Source organism: Scyliorhinus canicula, chromosome 9 (assembly GCF_902713615.1).
Source record: "Scyliorhinus canicula chromosome 9, sScyCan1.1, whole genome shotgun sequence".
Classification (NCBI taxonomy): Eukaryota; Metazoa; Chordata; class Chondrichthyes; order Carcharhiniformes; family Scyliorhinidae; genus Scyliorhinus; species Scyliorhinus canicula.
In genome coordinates this window covers 152420025-152443763 of record NC_052154.1, presented here as the reverse complement: position 1 = coordinate 152443763, position 23739 = coordinate 152420025, and the positions used below count along the sequence as shown (strand labels likewise).

The 23739-nt window shown below is 46.5% G+C and overlaps 1 protein-coding gene across 6 annotated transcripts in view; it reads right to left on the bottom strand.

Moving 5' to 3' along the window:
* The window catches only part of si:ch211-266k8.4 (carabin), a 232649-nt gene that overhangs the window by 103924 nt on the left and 104986 nt on the right, over positions 1-23739 (bottom strand). For all 6 annotated transcript variants that reach the window (XR_005461913.1, XR_005461914.1, XM_038807941.1 and 3 more), the window contains one exon: positions 9463-9580. Coding sequence is in view for 4 of the 6 variants with exons in the window: in XM_038807941.1 (XP_038663869.1) it covers positions 9463-9580 (118 nt within the window). In the remaining 2 variants the exon portion in view is untranslated. The remainder of the gene's footprint in view (positions 1-9462; positions 9581-23739) is intronic.

The following is a 23739-nucleotide window of genomic DNA, read 5'->3' as shown; positions in this document are numbered from 1 at the left end:
CTATGGTCATCTGGGCTATGGTGACTTTATCTTATCTAATTCAGTGACTACAGGTAGGAGTCAGGTGCATGGTTAAACATGGGTATCCAGAAGTGGCTCTCTGAATTGCATTTCATTAAACTCGGCACAGAAATGTTAACCCAGTTCATCTCTCCGCAGATGCTACGTGATCTGTCGCGTGCTGCTGACATTTTCTGTTTTTAAAGTTACACCTTGTCATTTAGAGGTGTAAGTACGCTTTTCTGATGTGTCAAATGTTAATTACTGCCAATCAGTCTCTTTGGCACCAAAAGCTAACAATTACAAATGTGGCATTTAGCTTTTGAATGTTTCAGGCAGATTTTAAAAGTGTAATTTCTTAAATTTCTTTTCCTGTCTCTTTTATTTTTCTCTCTTCATTCAATCTCTTTCCCTCTCTTTCAGTAGCTGATTTAATATTGAATTTACCCGTTCTTATCCACCCTCTTTCTCAGTCCTTCCCATTTTTTTCACAAACTTTTACATCCCATTGGTTAAAGTTAGATCTCATTGTTTGGCACTGATTACTCAGACCCCAAATTCCCTGTTCCTGAGGATGCAATGTTGTCCATTTGCACTTTCAGCGACTTTCTAGGCAAGAACAATTTTCCAGCTGAAGGGTACGAGGGGCAAGTCTAAATAATGGCAGACACCATTAGGCACCCTAATACAGCGAATTCTGGCCCTTTGTTTAAACTTTGCTTAGAACAAAAGGGAGCCCAGTGCGGTCCATTACCTTCTTATAAAACAATTCCTCCACTCTTGTACTGATTGTCCTTCGCTCCTTCAACCCGAGTACTGAAGGAACACATCCCCATCCCCCTTCCAGATTTCAAGCTACTCAAACCATTTGATTGACACTAAACTGGTAGAAGTAGATGCTCTTTGACTTTCCCTAATGAAAGCTGTAAAGATAGGACATCAGATACCGATATTAAAAAAAGAATCTCACACCTCTCACATTTATTGTGCTACCAGCTTATTTTTCATAGTGTTGCACACAGGAGGAAAAGACCTAGTATAGATGATAGGTGAGAGAGTGTGGCAACGTAGGAACATTGCAACATAAAAGAGTGAAGTCCAATGACTGTCACATTAGGAACAAGGGGAGAACATTCAATCTTCAAGTATATTCCACTATTCAATTAGATCATGGCTGATTTTTACTTTAACTCCAACTACCCACCTTGACTTCACAACAGTTTTGAATTTTTCAATTGACAAACTACGCATGTGCACACACAAAAATACGGACACACTGACCCCAGCGTCAAAAGTTTTTGGGGAAGAGGAGTTACAGATTTTCACTATACTTTGTGAAGAAGTGCTTCCTGGCATCACCCAAAACACATGAACATTTCAAAATCATAGATCCTCTGTTGAATTTATGTAATACTCTGACAAAACCTATGACAATTTGGGAAGTCTAGCTGTTGGCAGCACTAGGGGCCGGGAGGTGTATAAGCACAACTAATGTCAGGAGAATACGACAGTGTGACATGTTTACTTAGGAAGTTTGCATTACAAATGTGATATTTAGAATTTATAGTGGGTACTTGATATGGAATGTGGATGCAAGGTTGTTATATATCTATTTTTTAATAATCTTTATTAGTGTCACAAGTAGGCTTACATTAACATGGCAATGAAGTTACTGTGAAAATCCCCTAGTTGCCACACTCCGATGCCTGTTCGGGTACACTGAGGGGGAATTCAGAATGTCCAAATTACCTAACAACACGTCTTTTGGGAGTGGTAGGAGGAAACCGGAGCACCCGGAGGAAACCCACGCAGACACGGGAAGAAAGTGCAGACTCCGCACAGACAGACAGCGACCCAAGGCGGAAATTGAACCGTGGTCCCTAACGAATTTTAAGTACTGTAATCGGGCCACAGTCTGGTAGGAACATGTTGAATGTAACGCTCATTTCAATCAACCCAGCTCATCGCTATTTGCCCACCCCCATTGCCTCCATATCCCAGAATAGATGGATTTAATAATATAAATTCATCTACAAATCTCTCCAGGGCCTTGGCCCCCATTTCACTTCTATAAACCTTCCTGTACGTAAAACAAAAGACTTGCATTTATATAGCACCTTACAGGACCACAAGATGTCCCCAAAATACTTTATAGCCAACGAGGTACATTTGAAGTGTAGTCAGTGTTGTAATGTATGAAAAACAACTGCCAATTTGTGCACAACAGTGGTGGGGGGTGGGGCTTGTGGTAATGAGAGGAGGAGGGAGCAGGGTGGATTTCCACGCTTGGTTTAGATCACTGGAAGATATAGGAAGGCACAGTTGACTATCAGCGATGGTTCAGTTTTTAAGCATTCTCACCCGAGTCAGAAGATTGTGTTCCAGTCCCAGAATAGAACTTGAGTCCAAAAATCTAGGCTGACCCTTGCATTACTGAGGGAGTGCTGCGCTGACTGAGATGACATATTTCAGATGAGACGTTAAAGCGAGGCACTGTCTTCCCTGTCCGATGTACCTAAAGATCCCAAAGACCACTCTTTCAAAGAGCAGGAGGGAGATATCCTGGTGTCTTTTTACCATCCTCTCTTTTTATTTATTATTTATTCTTCCGTAGGATGTGGCATTTGTTGCCCATCCTTAACTGCCCTTAAACTGAGTTACTTGCTAGGTAATTAAGAATCAACCACATTGCTATGGATCAGGAGTTACATGTAGGCCAGACCACAGCAGATTTCATTTCCTAAAGGACAATAATGAACCAGATGGGGTTTTACAGCATTCAATTGTAGCTTCATGGTCACGATTATGGAGACCGGCTTTTAAATTGCATTTAAATTCCACTAGCAGCTATGGTACGATTAGAACCCGTGTCCACAGAACCTGGGCCTCTGGATTACTAGTACATTGACAACTCCACACCATTATCTCTCCTGTCATTCACCATCATCTCTTTTGTTGTTTAATCTCTGCTACCTTCCCCATGACAGAACTTTCTTTTTGTTCTTTCCGTCTCGTTCCAGTCCAGCCCTTCCCCTTCTCTGTACTTGTTTAAGAGCTGCTGCATCTTTAGCTTCCTCCAGCCCCAATGAAAGGTCAGCGAACTGAAATGTTAACTTTGTTTCTCTCTCACGGCGGCTGCCTGACCCGCTGAGTATTTCCAGCATTTCCTGTTTTTATTTAATATTTCCAAAATCCACAATATGTTGCCTTTGTGCTGGAAATCTTTCCGATAGCTTGTAAACATCGTAGGAAAGAAAGAGAGAAATAAGCAACAATGACTGCTCTTCAAACCATTGTTCATTTGGCTGTGAAACATTTTGAAAGTTCCTGAGAATGGGAAAGGTTCCACATAATTAAAATAAATTATCTTTTTTCCTTACATTGAGCTGGAAGTAAAGAATATCACCAAATAAAATTCATGAGAAAAAAGTTGTCGGAAAGTAGGTTGCAAAATCAATATATATAGCTGAGATTCAGACAGGGAGCAGGTGCAAGTGGGGTGGGGGGGGGGGGGGGGGGGGGGGGGGGGGGAGGGCGCAGGTGGGAGGGCTGATTCCTTGCAGCTATTGGTTTGAGATTCCAAGGTCCAACTGTTCTTTGTCTCACCTCCGTTCCACACAAAGCGTTCAGAAAACAGTTGTATTTGGGACTGCGCCAAAACTATCAAACGACTTTGAAGATTTGTCACTTGTTCACCTTCCAATGTATACAGCTGCTCTATAACACCCACCCCACCATCTCACCCCCATCAATCCATTCGTTTTGGCACTCGGTCAAAAGTGTGAAGTCAACTGATGTAATATTCTTTGCAGGCCTATCCATATGAAAAACACTTGCCTAGAAGGAAATGCAAGAGAGCCAAAGCCAAAGAAAACTACCACTATATTGTATGCGAGTGTGCGAACGTAAGAAATAAGAACGTGCGGTGACCGTTGATCCGGAAGTTGTCCAGTCTGGAAAATTTTGTAATTTCTTTAAGAGGTTTGCAGAATCTAATTATTCGTATGCTTGAAAATGACTTTGCATTAATTGTAAAGGATCAATTGTAATTTTCATGGATAACAATAAAGATTGGTCCCTGTGACCTAGTATTAGGAAAATAAAGGTAGTTGTAAAGGATTTATATTTGTATTGGGAAACATTAGAAATAATGTATAGTTTTAAGGGGATTTAATTTAAAGTTTTTGTGCTTGGATGGAGAAAATCTATAGTTAGATTCATGCTGGACAAGGGTGTTTGCATGTCTGCGGGTTGCTTTCATTTCCAACTGTGATTCTATTGTGCCTAGAGAGGGTTACGGCATGAAGAGAAAAAAACAGCAGTGGTTGCTCAGCAACTGGGCCTTGTAAGGTAGAGACATTTGGTTAATTTTGTTGCAGTTGGAGATAGCTAGTGGGAGAGAAGGCAGCTCTCACAGCTTTGCTAGAAGCAGTTGGTTTTAGAAGGAGGAGCTGGTTTAGCACAGTGGACTAAATAGCTGGGTACCAAGGTGGTGCGAAAGCATCAAGATTTCGAAGTGTGACTTTTGAAAGTGGAATTTGAAATCACTCATGTGAAAGCCGGAGTTTAGTGAGACAGGGTGACTCATGATATCAGAATAATCTGGGGGATTTTGAGAAGAAATCCACAGCCAGTCACTTGGGTTCAGAGAGGAGCATGACTGACCACAGTCATCTTGCATGCTTAAAGGGGACCTTTTGTGTTATTGAGACCATTGTAGTTTAAGATGTACTTTGTAAACTGTGTTATTCCTGAAATCTCTACTTTAATTTTAAGCTAAGGGGGAGTAAAGACGTATTGTATCATATTGTTGTTAATACCAATTAGCAACTAGTATCTTTCCCAGCATCAATTATAAAAGAAACAAATTATCTGACCATTTATGTTTACTGTGCACCACTTGCTGCCACGTTTCCTACATTATAACTAGAGACCACACTTGCAAACGTAAAGTTTTGTGACAGATTCAGTGGTAGTTTACAGCAATGGGAGGCAGATGCACGACAGAAATATGGGAGGACACTTCAAGCAATCAAACAATAGATGGACAATATATGCTTCACCTTGCCGGCAAGGTTTACATCCCAAGAACAAACCACAATACCAATGTGACTGTTCCCCGACATTTTATTTTTTTTAAAGTAAAAAGTATGATCTTTTGAGCCAGGGTTCCATTCTGAGATCTTCCCATCTAATTAGAACACCAACTGACCCATGATTTGGAAGCACTACCAACATGACAGAAATTAAGAAAAAAACTGAATGGGCAGATAAGAGTCGACAGATATGGAAGCTACTGCTGTAAATATATGATGAAGGGCTACAAACAGGAGAGCTGGAAGGTGAAGGTGGTCAACACACAGATGCAGGCACAAAGAGAAATGTGTGCAAGAGAGTGAGTTCTTGAAAAGACCAAATCGGCGAACGGCCGCAAGTAGGTGCGTGAAAGAGAGTGAGTGGGCGTGCGAAAGAGAGCGAGCAGGTGTGCGAAAGAGAGAGCAAGCGGGCGCACGAGCGAGCGGGCGCGCGAAAGAGAGAGCGAGCGAGTGCGCGAAAGAGAGAGTGAGCGGGTGCGCGAAAGAGAAAGCGAGCGGGTGCGCAAAAGAGAGCGAGTGTGTGCGCAAAAGAGCGACTGCGCAAAAGAGTGTGAGTGAAAACCAAAATTTGCTCAAAGTTATCTGACGAATATGAGGGCACAATAATCCTCAGCAGAAATCGTCACCAGTAGCAGGTTCTGTTCACAGAAGATTAGCTAAAACCACGGGTAATCGGAAATAACTTTTGGCAACTCAAGTTGTTTAGCAAAAACCAGCACTCCCTGGAGGCCTAGGAAAGATGGACTGTCAATGGTGCAGATAAAACAAAACATCATTAAGCACATGAACAATTGCCGATAGGAACCATCTGGTGACATGACATTGTCAGGACACTGACATGATCAGTCTCATGAGAGAATTAAATTTTGCTCAATGTGTGCAAGGTGTAACTTTCCAGCAGGACAGTTTATATGCTGGAGATTCTTGCAGATAATGTTTTTAAAATATAGGTTTGTTCTTGGGATGTAAACCTTGCCGGCAAGGTGAAGCATATATTGTCCATCTATTGTTTGATTGCTTGAAGTGTCCTCCCACATTTCTGTCGAGCATCTGCCTCCCATTGCTGTAAATTGCCACTCAATCTGTCACAAAGCTTTACGTTTGCAAGTGTGGTCTCTAGTTATAATGTAGGAAATGTGGCAGCAAGTGGTGCACAGTAAACATAAATGGTCAGATAATTTGTTTCTTTTATAATTGATGCTGGGAAAGATACCAGACTCGGATATCAGGGTGATAATGGAATCATGAAATCCCGTAAGTGGAGGCCTCTGGCCCATTGAGTCTGCACCGGCCCCCCCAAAAGAACACCCTACCTAAGCCCAATATCCGACCCTACCTCCATAACCACACCTAATATTTGGACACTTAAGGGGAAATTTAGCAAGGCCAATCCACCTAACCTGCACATCGTTGGACAAGATATCCTTCTCTCTTTTGAAATTGTGCTTTAGAATCTTGTACATCCACCCGAGGGGTAGATGGGACCTCGGTTTAACAATGCCACCACAGGGTGGCACGGTGCAGCTGTGGTTAGCACTGCTGTCTCACGGCACTGAAGCCCCAGGTTCGATCCCAGCTCTGGGTCACTGTCCGTGTGGAGTTTGCACATTCTCCCTGTGTGTTTGTGGGTTTCGCCGCCACAACCCAGAGGTGGGCAGGGTAGGTGGATTGGTCACGCTAAATTTATTTAAAAAACAATGACATCACAACAGTGCAGCACTCAATTATTGCTGAACTGGGAATGTCAGCATGAATTATGGGGTGAGTTGTTGAAGGTAACCAGCTATTTCTGGTAGGTAAAAGGGTCACTGATTTAGCCATTTTAATGTAAATACTAAAGCCCAGTTTAAAATCCATTTTGAACTGGATTTCATCATAAAACTTCAAGCAAAACGTAGACTACAAAAACACACAGCTTGCAGGATTTGCAGTGGCAAAGCACAGATTTGGAAACATCTAAAGGCTAGCTAAAGCTTATGCAACATTTTACTGAAAGGTTAAATTGACATTATAAAGTATCCATTGTTCTAATGAACAGAATTGCACAAGTTATACAGCTTTACCACAATCTGATCAAGGTCAAAATAAGCACCATGATTACATGAATCCACCATTGTTCAGAATACAGATAATAGTGCAGTCAGCAGTAAAACCAGTAAAAGCTGGAATTGATTAAAAGTGTAAATCACATTCCACCACATAGAAAGTACCCAAAGATGCAACGTGTCCGCATACATGTTACACATTGATGATTGACAACTAACCATCCAACCAAATGCATTTGAGACCCATCCAAGCCAATCAGCACATTGCAGGGGTAGGGACAGATGGAGTCAAACTGATAACATTTTCCTTAAAGATAGAGGTCCGGGCAGCCATTTTCCATCCAGGATCACTCTATACCTTTTACCTAACTATTCGCTATCCTTATTTTGGATTTTCCTATTTCCACTCTAACTCTTAAAGTCTGTGCAAGCTGTCTTGCTTTAAGCAAGAAACCATTACTATATTTTGAAAGCTAAATCTGTTTGTAAACTACTAAGTCGATTATATCTCAGTCTTTTTGCTGGCAAAGGCTTTATTGAGAACATGTAATTTGTAACCACAAAATGATCTCAGTCTCTCAATTCTAATCAATAGACACAATAAAAGATTTTAATTTTGGATCCAAGAAGTGTAGCTTAAATTTCTACTGAGTTCAAAGTGTATTCGAGACTACACTTAAACCGCATGGTAGATTTCAACAGTTGTGAACCCATGACATTCTGACAAGAGATGAGAGTGCTACCACTGAGCCAGCAATGACACACAACAAATAGTTTACACCATTATCTTAACAGGAGTCTCGACAAACTATAGCAAACTGAACTCATGACCTAAACTACGTCTTCCAAGTCCAGTAGGATTATTCCTCCAGTGAAATGCAGTGAGTGGAGGATAGTTACGTACTTAAAATTGTGTGTATAAAACCAATCCCAATCAGAGTCTGCTCTAACAAATCATCTCCATTCTCGCCAGAGTTTTTGGTGTCAACAGGCAGGTAGCCCTTTTTTAAAAATAGCATTCAAGGGCCGTGAGTGACAATGAAAAGACTGTATCTACTGACCATTCCCACATGGGCAGCGCGGTAGCACAAGTGGATAGCACTGTGGCTTCACAGCGCCAGGTTCGATTCCCTGCTGGGTCACTGTCTGTGCTGAGTCTGCACATTCTCCCCGTCTCTGCGTGGGTTTCCTCCGGGTGCTCCGGTTTCCTCCCACAGTCCAAAGATGTGCAGATTAGGTGGATTGGCCATGATAAATTGCCCTTAGTGACCAAAAGGTGAGGAGGGGTTATTGGGTTATGGGGATAGAGTGGAAGTGAGGGCCTAAGTGGTTCGGTGCAGACTCGATGGGCTGAATGGCCTCCTTCTGCACTATATGTATGCGCTATGTTCTATTCCCCTGAGAAATGTATTTGCATCTGAGGGACTGGATTGTGTTTTTTTTTATTTGTTCGTGCGATGACCGGCGCAGGCAAGGTCCACTTGTTGCCCATTGCTAATTGCACTTGAAAGTGCTGGTGAGCCACCTTCTTGAACCACTTCAGTTCATGTGGTGTAGGTACACCCAGTGTTGTCAGGGAGGGGGTTAAGGACAGTGAAGGAACAGTAATATAGCTCCAAGTCAGGATGGTGTGTGACTTGGAGGGGAGTTTGAAGTGTTCCCATGCACCTGCAGCTCTTTCCCTTCTAGGCAGTGGAGATCACAGGTTTGGGAGGTGTTGTCAAAGAAGCTTTGACAAGTTGCTGCACTGCATCTTGTAGATGGTACACATTGCTACTGCTTTGCAATGGTTGTGGAAAGGTGAATGTCTAAAGTAGTGGATGGGATGCCAATCAAGCAGGCTGCTTTGTCCTGGAGTATTGAGATTTGAGTGTTGTTGGAGCTGCACTCATCCAGGCAAGTGGAGTGCATTCCATCACAATTCTGGCTTTAGGCAGTCAGGGGATGAGTTACGTGCTGCAGGATTCCCAGCCTTTGACCTGCTTTTGGTCCAGTTACTGCCTGGTTGCTTGCAAACCAGGCTGTGCAGGTTCCCCGAGTCTGGGAAGCATTTGTGAATAGTTGTGTTTTTTTTACAAAGAAAAATGACTAAACAGCAGTACCATGGCCATTTTCTGCTTCATATTCACACATTAACCATGGACGGTGGAACCTTTTACCTGGCACAGTGAAATTTCAACCCCTAGGTGCCCAGGTGCTTGGACACATGTACAATTTCAACCCCTAGGTGCCCAGGTCTCGCAAACACCGCGCTGCCCATGTGCTTGGACACATGTACGAATGAGTGATAATTGGCAATCACAAGGCAATTTTATACATACATATCGACAGGAATTCGAAGCAGGGTGGGAAGGAGCACAGAGACATCAGACATTGTGAGGAGCCGGGCTTCCAGTAGTTGCAAAATACACAGGCCAGTGCTGAATATTACATTGATACCTAGGGGAGGAAGAAGGGAACATGAATTTTTATTAGTAATAATTCAGGCCAAATAATCTTCCCCCTTCTTCTCTCAGGACTCAGTCGTGTGTAGCATATTTGCCTCTGCGTTAGGTGGTTTTGAAGTCTGACTCCACAAAAAGGTGGAACTGCCTCAATAATCATTAAACATGACAGTAATCCACATGGAATTAAAATGCAGTGGTATAACATTGGAAATTTTAGATCAACATGCACCAAGACCTCATGCCTTAGGAGCTGCCTAGATTCCAGAAAAACTTTAAAAAGAGACTACATAATGACAAAGAGTCATCGGACTCGGAACGTTAGCTCTTTTCTCTCTCTCTTTTCTAACAGATGCTGCCAGACTTGCTGAGATTTTCCAGCATTTTCCCTTTTGCTACACAATGAAACTCGGGTCAAGGAAGTGTTTATAAAACAGCTACACTCAAACCGTCTTCCCTTCCATGCAAGTACTTCGGACAACTAAGAAAAGCTTTTTGGGCCATTGGGGGCGGGGAGACGAGAATAATTTTTTTAGTGCAGTAAATTGTTATGATCTGAAATACGATGCCTGAAAGGGTGAAGGAACTTATAAAAGGGAGATGGATAAATAATTAAATAGAAGAGTGCTGCAGGAATACGGGGAAAAAGAGAGTGGGACTCATTGATTGGCCCATTTAAAGAGATGTCACATGTCCGACAGGCTGAATGGCTTCCTTTGATGCTTCTATGTTTCTATTAAATGTTCCTCATCCGAACCTCATCCCTTGCAGGCGGCCTCCCTCAGCTGGAATTATGACTCCATCTCCACAAAAAGCAATCACTCTCTCGAGCTCTCCAGAACAAACAGCTTGCGTGAGCTGTCAAATCTATGTCTTTGTTTCTTCCACGTCCTCTTGCACGCCCCCATCATCTTTAATATTGTTCCTTTTCTCTCAAAATTCCACGTTCTACCCACTCTGAGCAAAAACATTTTTTTTCCAAACACTCTTCATTTGTGTCTTTACTGAGACAATGTTAGAAACTAGAGCCAGGTTATTCAGGAGCGAAATCAGAGAGCAGCTATTTATACAAAGGGTAGTGGAAATCTGGAACTCTTGTCACTCCAGGGGTTGAAACTTTCAAAATTGGGATGGATGGATTTTTGTTGGGGAAAGAGCATTAAAGAATATTGAATTAATGCAGGAAAATGGAGTCACGGTACAGATGAGCCACAATCTAACCGAATGGCAGAACAGGCCAAAGGGACCGAATGGCCGACCTCAGTTTCCATGCCACGGGAGCAAGGAGTGAAGTGAACAACGCAACCCTATAATTTTGCAATGGTATCAGAATTGGGACCACCAGGGAGAGGATTGCCAAGAAGTATTAGAAATTAACAGCAGAGACAGGCTGTTCAGTCCAGCTGTTCCACTCGTGTTGCTGCTCCACATGAAGCTCCTCCCTACCCTCTTCATGCCATCCTCTAAGCATATCCTTCTGTTCCTTTCCCCATTGTGTTTATCCAGCTTCTTTCTAAATGCATCTATGCTATTTGTCTCAACCACTCCTTATGGCAGTTCCACATTCTCAACACACTGTGGCCAAGTTTCTCCAGAATTCCCAGTTGAACTTATTAGTGGCTATCTTATGTTTGTGACCCTGAGGTCCGGTCCTGCCCAACCAGTGGAAACATCTTTTCTACACCTACCTTAGCAACCTCTTTTTTCATCTTGGAGACCTCTATCAAGGCACCTCCCAATTTCCTCCTTTCAAGAGAAAAGAACCCTGCCTGTTCAAACTTTCCCGCTAGCTCTCAATTCCGTCATGTTAATATAGTACATCGTATCTGCAGTTGCTGCAGAATCAGCAGTATCTGGCATTGACGTTGGCCATTCTCCAGCACGTGGATCTTCCTCATGATCCAGCAATCTCTTCAGGAAGTGTTGTATTTTGGCAACTGTTGATGGACTGCCCTTTCCAAAGTTTGTACAAATTAGTGTCAATGTTGTTTTCGCTTTGTTTTCGGAGGATTAGATCTACAGATAAATGCCGTCAGCTGCAAAACCTCTTGCACAACGCCAAAAGCAGTGGATTGGCTGGGGGCTGGAGTTGAACACTGCAAAAGTTGTTTAAAAGAGAGAGAAATGCGGGCAGCACGGTGGCGCAGTGGCTAGCTATTGTCCGTGTAGAGTTTGCACATTCTCCCCATGTTTGCGTGGGTTTCGCCCCCACAACCCAAAAGATGTGCAGGCTAGGTGGATTGGCCATGCTACATTGACCCTTAATTGGGAAAAAAAATTGAATTGGGTACTCTAAATTTATTTTAAAATAGAGAGAGAAATAAGGGACAAATTTCACAATCTTCCCCCTATGCCAGGAATCTTGTCCACCATTTACCAATGTGCACTGATGATGTTCCTTGCTGCTCGGGCCAAAAATAAGATAGATATCAATAAATCCAATAGAGAACATAGAACATACAGTGCAGAAAGAGGCCATTCAGCCCTTTGAATCTGCACCGACCCATTTAAGCTCTCACTTCCACCCTATCCCCGTAACCCAATAACCCCTCCCAACCTTTGTTTTTGTCACTAAGGGCAATTTATCATAGCCAATCCACCTAACCTGCACGTCTTTGGACTGTGGGAGGAAACCGGAGCACCCAGAGGAACCCAAAGCAGACACGGGGAGAACGTGCAGACTCCGCACAGACAGTGACCCAGCAGGGAATCGAACCTGGGACCCTGGCGCTGTGAAGCCACAGTGCTATCCACCTGTGCTACCGTGCTGCCCGAACTTGGAAGAAATTTCTTTATCCAGACATGGGGAATGGTCGATACAGACTAGATGCGTTTAAGGGAAGGTTAAGTAAATACGTAGGGGAAAAGGGAATAGAAGGTTATGTTGGCAGGATGTGATAAGGGTGGTGTGTCTGGAAATACCCGTGCGGGAATGCTCATGCATGCCTGCTTAAAGCTCTGAGTGAGTGTGGCAAGTTCACTATTGTTGAGTGTAATAGATAATTTGCTGCCTTCCCCCTCTTTCTATTCTTCTTCACAGGGAGCTGCTAGGACACTGTTTCACAGCCTACATGGCTAATCTGGTTCCTCACCTGCTGGAACCAACAATTCTATGGACACGTGCTTGTAGGATTAGAATAGCGTTTTTAATATACTCACAACAGAGCCAGCCTATTAGCCATTGAGCTTTCGGTGAACTGGCCGGCTGACCATGTGGCACTGATCTTTATACAGCAGCTTCTGGGGGAGGAGTCCTGGGCAGAGCCAAGGAAGAAGCCCCGTACAACTCGAGCATTCCCAGAGCTACTCGCCCTGGAGGACAGGTAGTGCAACTGCACTTACAATATAGACACATGTTTTTTTTTAAAATTTAGATTACCCAATTATTTTTTCCAATTAAGGGGCAATTTAGCGTGGCCAATCCACCTACTCTGCACATTTTTGGGTTGTGGGGGCGAAACCCACGCAGACACGGGGAGAATGTGCAAACTCCACACGGACTGTGACCCAGAACCCGGATCGAACCTGGGACCTCAGCGCCGTGAGACGGTTGTGCTAACCACTAGGCCACCGTGCTGCCCCTTATAGACACATGTATATACAGATTATAATCCGGTGTGAATCACATTCACCACATCACCCAAGTGGCCTATCTTCATGATCAAGTCTACAGTGAGCACCAGGAGGTGATTTATTATTAAGAGCATAAAAATTGGGAAGCATCTCAGAGTACAACTTGATCTACATAGAAAATTTAAATACCTTCGCACCATTTGTAATGACTATTTTGAAATGTCTGTAATTAATGTTTCTTTGACTGTACTGGAATACCTCAGAGTGCAACTGATCAATGTAAAAAAGTCTATGTTTTATTGCACTTTGTGTGTTGGCCATTTTGAAATGTTTGTAATATTCTTTCAGATATTTTACAAATGAGGTATATTTTAAATAAATTATTCTCCTTTTCCAGAACAGGGGCCGGAATTCTCCCCTACCCGGCGGGGCGGGGGGGTCCCTGCGTAGCGGAGTGGCGCCAACCACTCCGGCGTCGGGCCTCCTCAAAGGTGCGGAATTCTCTGCACCTTTAGGGGCTAGGCCCGCGCCGGAGTGGTTCCTGCCACGCCGACTGCCGCTAAAACTGGCGCCAACGGCCTTTTGCATCCGCACCCGGCGTCGGAGCTGGCCGAAAGGCCTTCGCCGGTCTGCGTATGCGTCGGTGGCCGCTGATGTCACCACCGGCGCATGCGCGGTAGGCGAGGTCTCTTCCGCCTCTGCCATGGTGGAGGCTGTGGCGGTGGCGGAAGAATAAGAGTGCTCCACTGCACTGACCCGCCCGCCGATCGGTGGGCCCCGATCGCGGGCCAGGCCACCGTGGGGGCACCCCCCCGGTGTCCGATCGCCCCGCAGCCCCCCCCAGGACCCTGGGGGCCATCTCGCGCCGCCAATCCCGCCGGCACCAGAGGTGCTCCAATTCCTGCCGGTGGGAGAGGCCTGTCAGCGGCGGGCCATCGGCCAATCGCGGGCCGGAGAATCGCCGCGAGGGGCACGCCGATTGGCGGGGCGTGATTCCCACTCCCGCCGATTCCCAGGTGGCAGAGGATTCCAGCAAAGGCGGGGCGGGATTTACGCTAGCCCCGGGCGATTCCTCGACTCGACGGGGGGTCGGAGAATTCCGTCCAGGATATTTGGCCTTTAGGCTTGAGATCAGGTGTATTGCCTGTTCTTGTTAACTTGGATCTAGTCTGTCTCTTTTGTGGAGACCATGATTTGGATTCAATTTGAATTGTTTTTTGAAGCAAGGAAATAGATTAAGGGCTTGTCCTGTCCACTCTGCATATTGTCTTGTAACTCTCTAAGAAACTAAGATCCTTTTCCAGAACGGATTACTCGAAAGCTGTTAGGGATATGGTATGGGGGGGGTCAGGAAGTGCACCAAAAAGTGGAGGAGCATATAGCCATGCTGAGGCAGTATCTGGGCTAATGGGCAAGAACTTGACATGAGATATGAGGTGCTCTTGGTGTTGCTGTATGTGGTGTAGTTGCAGCCCATAGTCTGATCCTGCACCTACCTCAGGGGTGAGCTTTAAAAAAAAAATCATTTATTGCCCATCCCTAATTGCCCTTGAGAGGGCAGTTAAGAATTAACCACATTGCTGTGGATCTGGAGTCACATGTAGGCCAGACCAGGGAAGGACAGCAGGTTTCTTTCCATAAAGGACATCAGTGAACCAGGTGGGTTTTGATGACGATCGAAAATGGTTTCACAGTCATCATTAGACTTTTAATTCCAGATTTCAAATTTCACCATCTGCCATAGTGGGATTAAATCCCAGATCACCAGAGCATTATCCTGGGTCTTTGGATTACTATTTCAGTGACAATGCCAACACACCATTGCCTCCCCACTTCTATTTTATCTGGAGGTCAAAGATGGATCTTGCCTGCAGGGACACCGTGTACAAAGCTCTGGATAGAAGGGATAAAAGTAGCCAACATTGACCTCATCCTGATGACCACCTTGTGCGTGGCTACACAAAGCTGTGCGTATATCCTCGGTATATAAACATCATGTGTCACTGCGTGCTGAAGACATACCGGTCTCCGTTTTATGCAAAGGATGGGTCGGGCCACATTGCCGCGGACTGCTCCAAGCAGTTGGACTGTGTCGTATCATAGAAACATAGAAAATATGAACAAGATTAGGCCATTCAAGCCTACACCACCATTCATCATGATCATGGCTGATCATCCAACTCTGTAACCTGTTCTCGCCCATATCATTTGATCCCTTTAGCCCCAAGAGTTGAATCTGACTCCTTCTTCAAAACATAGAGGGTGGTATTCTCCATCGGCCGACACCAGAATTGGGAAACGCAATCGGGCAGAGAATCACGCGTCAGCTGAAAATCGAGGCCAGTGCCATGCGCCCGACGGAATGGCAGGATCCGGTGCCTCGACAGAGGTGTGAATGCGTTCTGTGTCGCACGTCCAATAAACGCCGTTGGGATATCATTAACAAGCCCATCAGGGTATTCTCCGGGACTCCCGCAATGCTCTGCCTCCGCCAGGAGGAATTACTGATGCCGAGGTTCACTTGTGGTTATAAAAATAGGGAAACAGGTGCAGTGGCTGCTGAGGGAGAGAGAGGAGGTAGGTCATGTTCCCAGGAGGCTCAGCTGTGGGTTGCCGGTCCTGCCGCTGGCATGGCTGATTGGGCTATGGGAGCAAGGGCTGGGCTGATGCCACCATGTTGGGCCTTGTTGGGCATGGGAGTAAGCACCATGATAATATGTCTGCCTTTGGCCCCTTGCAGAGAATGAATTTCGGAATCCAACCAGGTATGGTTGCCATCATCCTAGCTGCCACAGCCCTGGGGGATGCATGGGCGGGGGGCTGCACCAGAGGAACAGGAGCCAGCCGGCGAGGATGGAGAATCGGCCGCCCAACTGGCTGAGGAGGTGGGAAGGATGTACCACATTAGGCCCATGTATACTGGACCGTGCATGCCGGATCATGGCGCACTGGAACCGTGGGAGTATGGAGGAGGACACGCACTCCCGGTGGCTGTCAAGGTGGCGGTTGCCCTGAACCTTTTTGCCAAGGAGCCCTGCCAGGCATCGAGTGGGGACCTGTCTGGGATTTTGCAGACCTCTGTGCCAAGGTGCATCCACACTGCCATGGAGATCCTGCGGGCCCTGGGGTAGCAGTAACAGCGAGTTTGGTCTGCATGAGCTCTGATGCTCCGCATCGTTCGACAACGTCTGACTCGTGCCCACGGTAGCACTTTCCACCATCCGCCCTGCATGCGAGCTGGCCATTCCATCACAGTCCCACCGAATCTTTGAGGTGGGCGGCGGTGGGGACAGGTTACGGGCCGACCTCCAACGGCCGCATATTCACCCCACACCCCCCCCAGTGCCCTCACTGTAGGCAGCCCAGCCCCATCCCTCATACACTTCTGACAAAGCACCGAGGCATGTTAGAACGATTGTGAACAGGTATTTTTTGTGAACAGGTGAACATGTTTCTACGCGTTTATGCCCTAGCCCTGAATGCTATCCTGTGTGCTGCCAACTTAACTTGTGTCGAAATTTCTGGCCTTAAAGCTATGCCTGAGTAAGCACATTAGGGTTGGAGGTGGCCTGCTGTGACCTGGGTCCCCTTTGGCGGCCGTCCCAGGGAGCGACTGGGCCTGGATGGGCCCGGCAATCAACAGGTGGCCCAGATGGCATAGTGCCAACCTGTTCTGCCTGCTGCCCATCGGATACACCAGGGACAGGATCACCGGCATGGGTACCATCATCCTCTCCACTCTCGGGGTGCCGAATGGCACCTCAATGACTCCTTAGAACAGGCATGTGGCCAATGAGCTCTGGGAGCTCCCCCCCCCATATTTCTTTGCCAGTCCTGGAGGCCCACTCTTGTCCCGACCAGGGCCATGGAGCACAGGAACTGGGGCACATCCCTCTGGGACTGTGCCACGTGCCTCTGGGACTGGCTCAGGTCAACCAGCGCCCAGCTAATGCCATCAATGCACTCAGCCATGACCCGCAGTTGTGACTGAGTCAAGCTCTGGTGCGCCGCTGCAATATCCAGATGTGCCCTGGTAGATACCCCTGCCTGTGCCTCAGCCACCAGGCCTTGGGCATCCTGACCCATGCCTGATACCTTCACCCCGAAGGCCTACATCGTGGACACCACCTGTACAGTGCTGGCCTGTGTGGCATGCATGATCGGCATCGATTCCTGCCCCTGCAGGTGGCTGGACTCCTCCAACTGCACTGCAGGCGCCGGATGGTTGCTGACAGCGCCTCATGTAGTCACCTGCTCTGTGTCTGCATCTCCAGCATCATTGAGACACCCGTTTCCAGAAGCCCGTGACTTGCCTGGACGGCAGCTAGTCCCTGGGTCAGGCCGCTCTTCAACCTTCCACCCCCTCGGGAGTTCCTACCTCCACGTGATGTATCGCAGCATGTGTGCGATGCACACCACATAGTGCCCCAGGAGCCTCTTCACTAAAATGCCCAACTGAGGCGACTGTCTCTGGGATGGTGGTGGTTGTTGGAGACAGCTGTGACGGAAAGTCGGTGTCACCCCCTCAGATTGGTGCTCCGGAGTGTCGCGGGTTGGTGTTTGGGGGTTTGCATCGCTGTCCGGTGCCGCCTCATCGCTTGATGTGTCCTGGGGATGCGAGGGACACCAGAAGGGCCCTCCTCATCACCAAGTGATCCTGCAAGACACAAAACATGACGCATTGTTGGATTGCAGGTGGCATTGTAGGAGGGTTGGGGTGGAGGTGGGGTGGTGTGGGAGTTGTGCCGTGCGTGTCATAGAGACCACAACTCATTGAGGGCTCACTTGGTTATCTGATGCCGACCTCTACCTCAGTGACTGTCCGCTCCCTGGCCCACTGACCAGGTCTAGTGCCCGCCACTCAGCGGCCCCCTCCAGTCTTCTCTCTCCATGCAGTTGTGCGGCACCATCGCCTGGGGGTGGAAGAGCAGAAAATGCAGAGTATTAGGCAGTCTGATATGGGCAGCACACTGGGGTGGGCAAATGGTGGCCTTTGTGAACAGGGCATGCAGCCATTGCAGCTGGTATGGGTGCTGGCATGTAGTGCGTGAGCAGGCTGTTAGGGTGTGGGTTCGGTCGCCCTCCAGATGGTGGTGGTGGGGGGTTTTGGTTACAGTTTTGTGCGACGGGGTTTGGTGCCAGGGTGCTGACTTCATCCTGGACGCCCGGAGGTCGTCACGCAGCTTATTCAGGTACTGCTGACTGGTCTTGGCAGTGGGGCCCACAGGTCCAGTGTACGACAACAGGTGGCAGACTCCTTCCCACCCCGGGGTACAGGGTGCCACACCTCTCCTACACAGCATCCAGCAGGGTCTGAAGCTCCGCATCTGCAAACCGGGATGTGGCTCTACGGGTTGCCATCTTGTTTGATTGGAATGAGTGTGTGTGGGGAGTGGAGTGCTTATATCTGACTGCAGCTTGTCAACCACTTGAGTGCCAAAACCGAGCCTGACGAAGCGGACACCATTTTTCATTAGAATTGCTCTAGTTCCACGTGACGTCGGTGCTAACGCATTAATGGAGCCTGATTTATTGTTCATCCCGAGTTGCTCTTGAAAAGGTGCGTGTCTGCTGCCTTTTGAACTGTTGCGGTTCATTGTGATGTCGGTCCACACACAGTGCTCTCTCTCCCTCTCTCCGTCACTGAACTGATGAAAAGTCATCAACCTGAAACATTAACTCGCTTTTCTCTCTCCACACCTCCGGCATGCACGGTCCAGTACACATGGGCCTAATGTGGTACATCCTTCCCATCTCCTCAGCCAGTTGGGCGGCCGGTTCTCCATCCTCACCGGCTGGCTCCTGTTCCTCTGGTGCAGCCCCCCCTCCCCAGAAAATATTGAGTATTTCTTGCACATTTCCTCCCCCACACCCCCCAGGAAATATTGAGTATTTCTTGCACATTTCCTCCCCCCCCCCCCCAGATTTCAGCATTTGTTGTATTTTACTATTGTATTAAGGCCTGGAATGGAGACCTCGCAGCCCACCTCAATGGGGTGTACCAGAGGAAACTCAACGAAAACAAGAAGTGTTTCTGAGGTAAAACTCAATTGCATTAAGAGTGTGCCTGAGGGGTTTTCTAATACTGCATGACTGAAAATTTGAACAAAAATGGACCTCTGTAGGCTTCATTTTTTAAAAATACACTTAAACAAATTTAATTATTAAAAGCATTGAATGTCTTACGTGAACCATAAATCCTTAATTGTAAAGCCTTGTAAATTGTCAAACAGTGTAGTAATTCAAAATTTCTTTCAGCAAAATGTTTTCAAAACAGATCAAGTACAAAAACTGTAACATAATATAAACATGAATATTGGCTCCAATATTAAGATAAATCAGGATTCCACTTGGGACATGTTAGTGCAAACATTATGGGCGCGATTCTCCACTCCCACGCTGGGTGGGAGAATCGCGGGAGGGCTGGGCGACTCATTTCACGCCCCCCTGGCGCACCCCGCGATTCTCCCAACCCCCGCTTGGAAGAATCGCCGCTCGCCGTTTTTCACGGCGACCGGCGATTCTCCGACCCGGATGGGCCGAGCGGCCTGCCGTTCGCGACGGTTTCATGACGGCGGCAACCACACCGATCGTCGGGCCGGCGTCTCAAAGCGATGCACTCTTTCCCTTCCGCCGCCCCGCTAGATCAAGCCGCCACATCTTGCGGGGCAGCGGAGGGGAAGACGGCCACTGCGCATGCGTGGGTTTGAGCCGTCAGCCGTCGTGACGTCAGCTGCGCATGCGCGGGTTGGAGCCGGCCAACCTGCGCATGCGCGGCTGATGTCACATAGGCGCCGTCGTCAAGGCCCGGCCACCGAGAATATCGGAGCTCCTAGCCCCCAGGTGGGGGTGAATACGGTGAGAGGAGCGGCCTCCGAAGCCGTCGTGAAACTTGGCCGAGTTCACGACGGCCTTCTCGATTTTTCCCGGGAGCGGAGAATTTCGCCCTATATATGTGTATAGGTCTATTCACACACATCTATATCCCAAATTTCAATGTGACATTAAACCGAGGCACTGTTGCCCTCTTAGTTAGATACATGGTTACTATTTTTGAAGAGGAGCAGGTGCTTTTTCTGCGATGTTCGACAACTTTTATAGCTTAACCATAGATTTATAGAATGGTTTCAGCACAGGAGGTGGCCATTTGGCCCATTGAGCTCATACCAATTCTCTGTAAGAGAAATTTATGTATTCCCACTCCCTGCCCTTTCCCCATAGGTCTGCAAACTTTCCATTTTGAAAGCCATCGTTTAAAAATGTTTCTCCTCTTGTCGCCTCGGATTCTTTTGCCTTAAACCAATGTTCTCTGTTTCTCAACCCTTCCACCAATGGGAACAATTTCTCTCCAAATCTACTTTGCTCAGACTTGGACATCTTAATGGAATCTCCTCTCAACCATCTTTGTTCTGTGGAGATCAATCCCTTCTTCTCCAATCTATCCACATCGCCAAAGTCTTCATCTCGGAACCATTCTCCTGAATCTTTTCTGAACCCACTCCAAAGCCTTCACACATTTTCTCTAAAATGCAGTGCCCAAAATCGGATGCCCCTTGTAAAGGTTCATCACAACTTCCTTGACCATAAAAAATATTGTTGGTCATTACCTTGTTCCTGTTTGTCAGAGCTTGCTGTGCACAGGTTGGCTCTCTCAGAAGAGCTACCAGCACAGAAAGAGGCCATTCTGCCCATCATGTCTGTGCTAGCTCCCCGAAGGAGCGGGTTACCCAGTGCCATTTCTCTGCCTTCTACCTGTAGACCTTCACAAAATGGAAGAATTTATTTTTTAAATAATAATCTAATTCCTATTATTAATAAAGCCTAGGATACTGTATGATTTTTAATTTCGCACTCAACCTGTCCTGCCACCGTCAATGGCTTTCATGCACTTATACATTTGCCTAACTAGCGGCGCCCACATGCCATGAACGATGGCACCCAGGCAGCAGAGGGAATGCCAGGGTAACACCATGCCCTGACCCGACCACTTGGGATTCTCTAGGCCTGCGAGACCTCTCTGAGGTGCCATTACACATGGTCCACGTGCTAAATGGCTCCCTGGCGAAGTCTCCCAGGTGCGGCCCTTGACTCCAGGGCGCTGGGCACATCTGGGGCTGGATACTCCATCCCGCCGCGCCACTTTTCTGCCTCGCCCCACCGGTGGGATTCTCCGTTACGCTTGCTGGTCAATGGGGTTTCCCATTGTGGGGCACCCCACGCCATCGGGAAACCCCTGGGCGCCGGCAAAACGGAGAATCCCGCCCATGGTGTTCGGGCATTTAAATAAGCCTAATGGCTCATTTAAATAGATAAATCTGGAACTCGCCCAACGAGGGAGTGATCAGGATCTCATTGGGCGGAGTAAGTGTTGGGGCTCGCGTGAGATTCACCTGACGCGCCCGGATCAGTGCCGGGCGCAACGTGGTTGCTGAATCACACCAGTTATCGTTCTGTGTTCTTCCTACTAAAATTAATTACTTCACACACCTCTGAATTAAATTTCATGTCACTTGTCAATCCATTCCACCTGACTATGTCCTTTGAAGTTCTACACTCATCTCCCACACTGTTCACAGTGCATCCAAGTTTTGTATCATGTGCAAATTTTGGAATTGTGCCCTGTATGGCAAGGTCTAGGTCATTAATATGCATCAGGAAGAGCTTAACACTGATTCCTGGGGAATTTCATTATAAACCTTCCTCCAGGTTGAAAAACATCCATTAACCACTGCTGTTTCCTGTCACTCAGCTAATTCCATCTCCATGTGGATCCGGTCCCTTTTATTCCATCAGTTTCCCATATTACAATTGCCGTCACTGGCAGGAACATGCTTCGGGGTGTCCTGAGCTTGTAAAAGGTGTTCTATAAATGCAGGCATTTTTGATTATACATACATATACACAGATAGGTATATTATTATAGACAAAGAGAAAGAGAGAGCTAGATCCATATGAGAATAATGCTTCCTTGGTAACATAACCATGTAATTTAAAGAATAGATATTTATATTTGAGCATATACAGAAGATGGACTCCAAACAACCAGAAAAGTGATGCACTGATTTGACTGACCAATTGACCTTTGAAGGAGCGGAGATATTTCAGCAATGTTATCAGTCAAAACCAAGGACTGCTAAATACTGCAGACAGGCTGCTAGGTCAAAAAGGCAACTTCACACCGCTTAAAGGGGTCAGAGAAGGCATTCTCAACAGCAAGTGTTACTCATTGTATCAAGGAAACGCAGTTCGTCAACAGCAAAAAAAAATAACTGGAAGCACCAAGGAAAAGAGACATTCAGGGCTGGAACCTATAAAAATAATAAAAATTCAAGCTGGCTTTAAGTAATTTGAAGGGGAAGAGCAAGGAGGAGGGCATTGAAATGAGAAAGACCTTTCGTACACTTAACAGCACTGCACTTTACAGCGAACAAAGAACTTTAAGTGTTGTTACTTTAATAGTGTTTGCAACAGCAGCCAGAAATGTGATAATAACTGAATAATCTGTTCAAATGATGTTGATTGAGGGATGACGACTCGTCAGAACACCAGGGGTAATTCCTCCAAGCCTCTTGGGAATAGTGCAGTGGAATCTTCCACATCAACCCGAGGGGGAAGATGTGGCCACAGTTCAACATCTCATCCAAAGGACGGCAGATCTGACAGTGCAGCACTCCTTCAGAACTGCACAGAGTTGTAGCCTGTGTTATTTTGCTCCAGTCTCTGAGTGGCACTTAAACCTGCAACCTTCTTAAGTTTTTGATTTGATCTGATTTATTATTGTCACATGTATTAGTATACAGTGAAAAGTATTGTTTCTTGAATGCTGTACAAACAATCCATACTGTACATAGGGAAGGAAGGAGAGACTGCAGAATATAATGTTACAGTTATAGCAAGGTGTAGAGAAAAGAGAAAAGATCAACTTAATACGAGGTAGGTTCATTCAAAAGTCTGATGGCAGTAGGGAAGAAGCTGTTCTTGAGTCGGTTGGCGAGAAATTAAATTTTTTTTAAAGAAAATATTTCTTTTTTTTAATATAAATTTAGATAACCCAATTATTTTTTCCAATTAAGGGGCAATTTAGCATGGCCAATCCACCTACTCTGCACATTTTTGGGTTGTGGGGCGAAACCCACGCAGACACGGGAGAATGTGCAAACTCCACACGGACAGTGACCCAGAGCCGGGATCGAACCTGGGACCTCAGCGCCGTGAGGCGGTTGTGCTAACCATTAGGCCACCGTGCTGCCCGTAGAAAATATTTCTTAAGGCATTTATAATTTTAACATTTTAAACAAAGAGATCCAACAAACACAAAAAACCCACAGTAACTTAACCATCTCACCCCAAGCATAAACCCTAACTATAATGGTACATATAACTACTCTGTCTTATGGTTCTCCCTTCATTAGTTTCCCTACCCTTATTCATCACTTGCATGCCTCCCCCCCCCCCACCTTTGCTGATGGTCAATTTTCCTTGACAAAGTCGATGAACGGCTCCCAACTTCTAGCAAATTCCTGTAACAAACCCCTTAAGGCGAACTTGATTTTCTCCAACCTAAGAAACCCTGCCATGTCA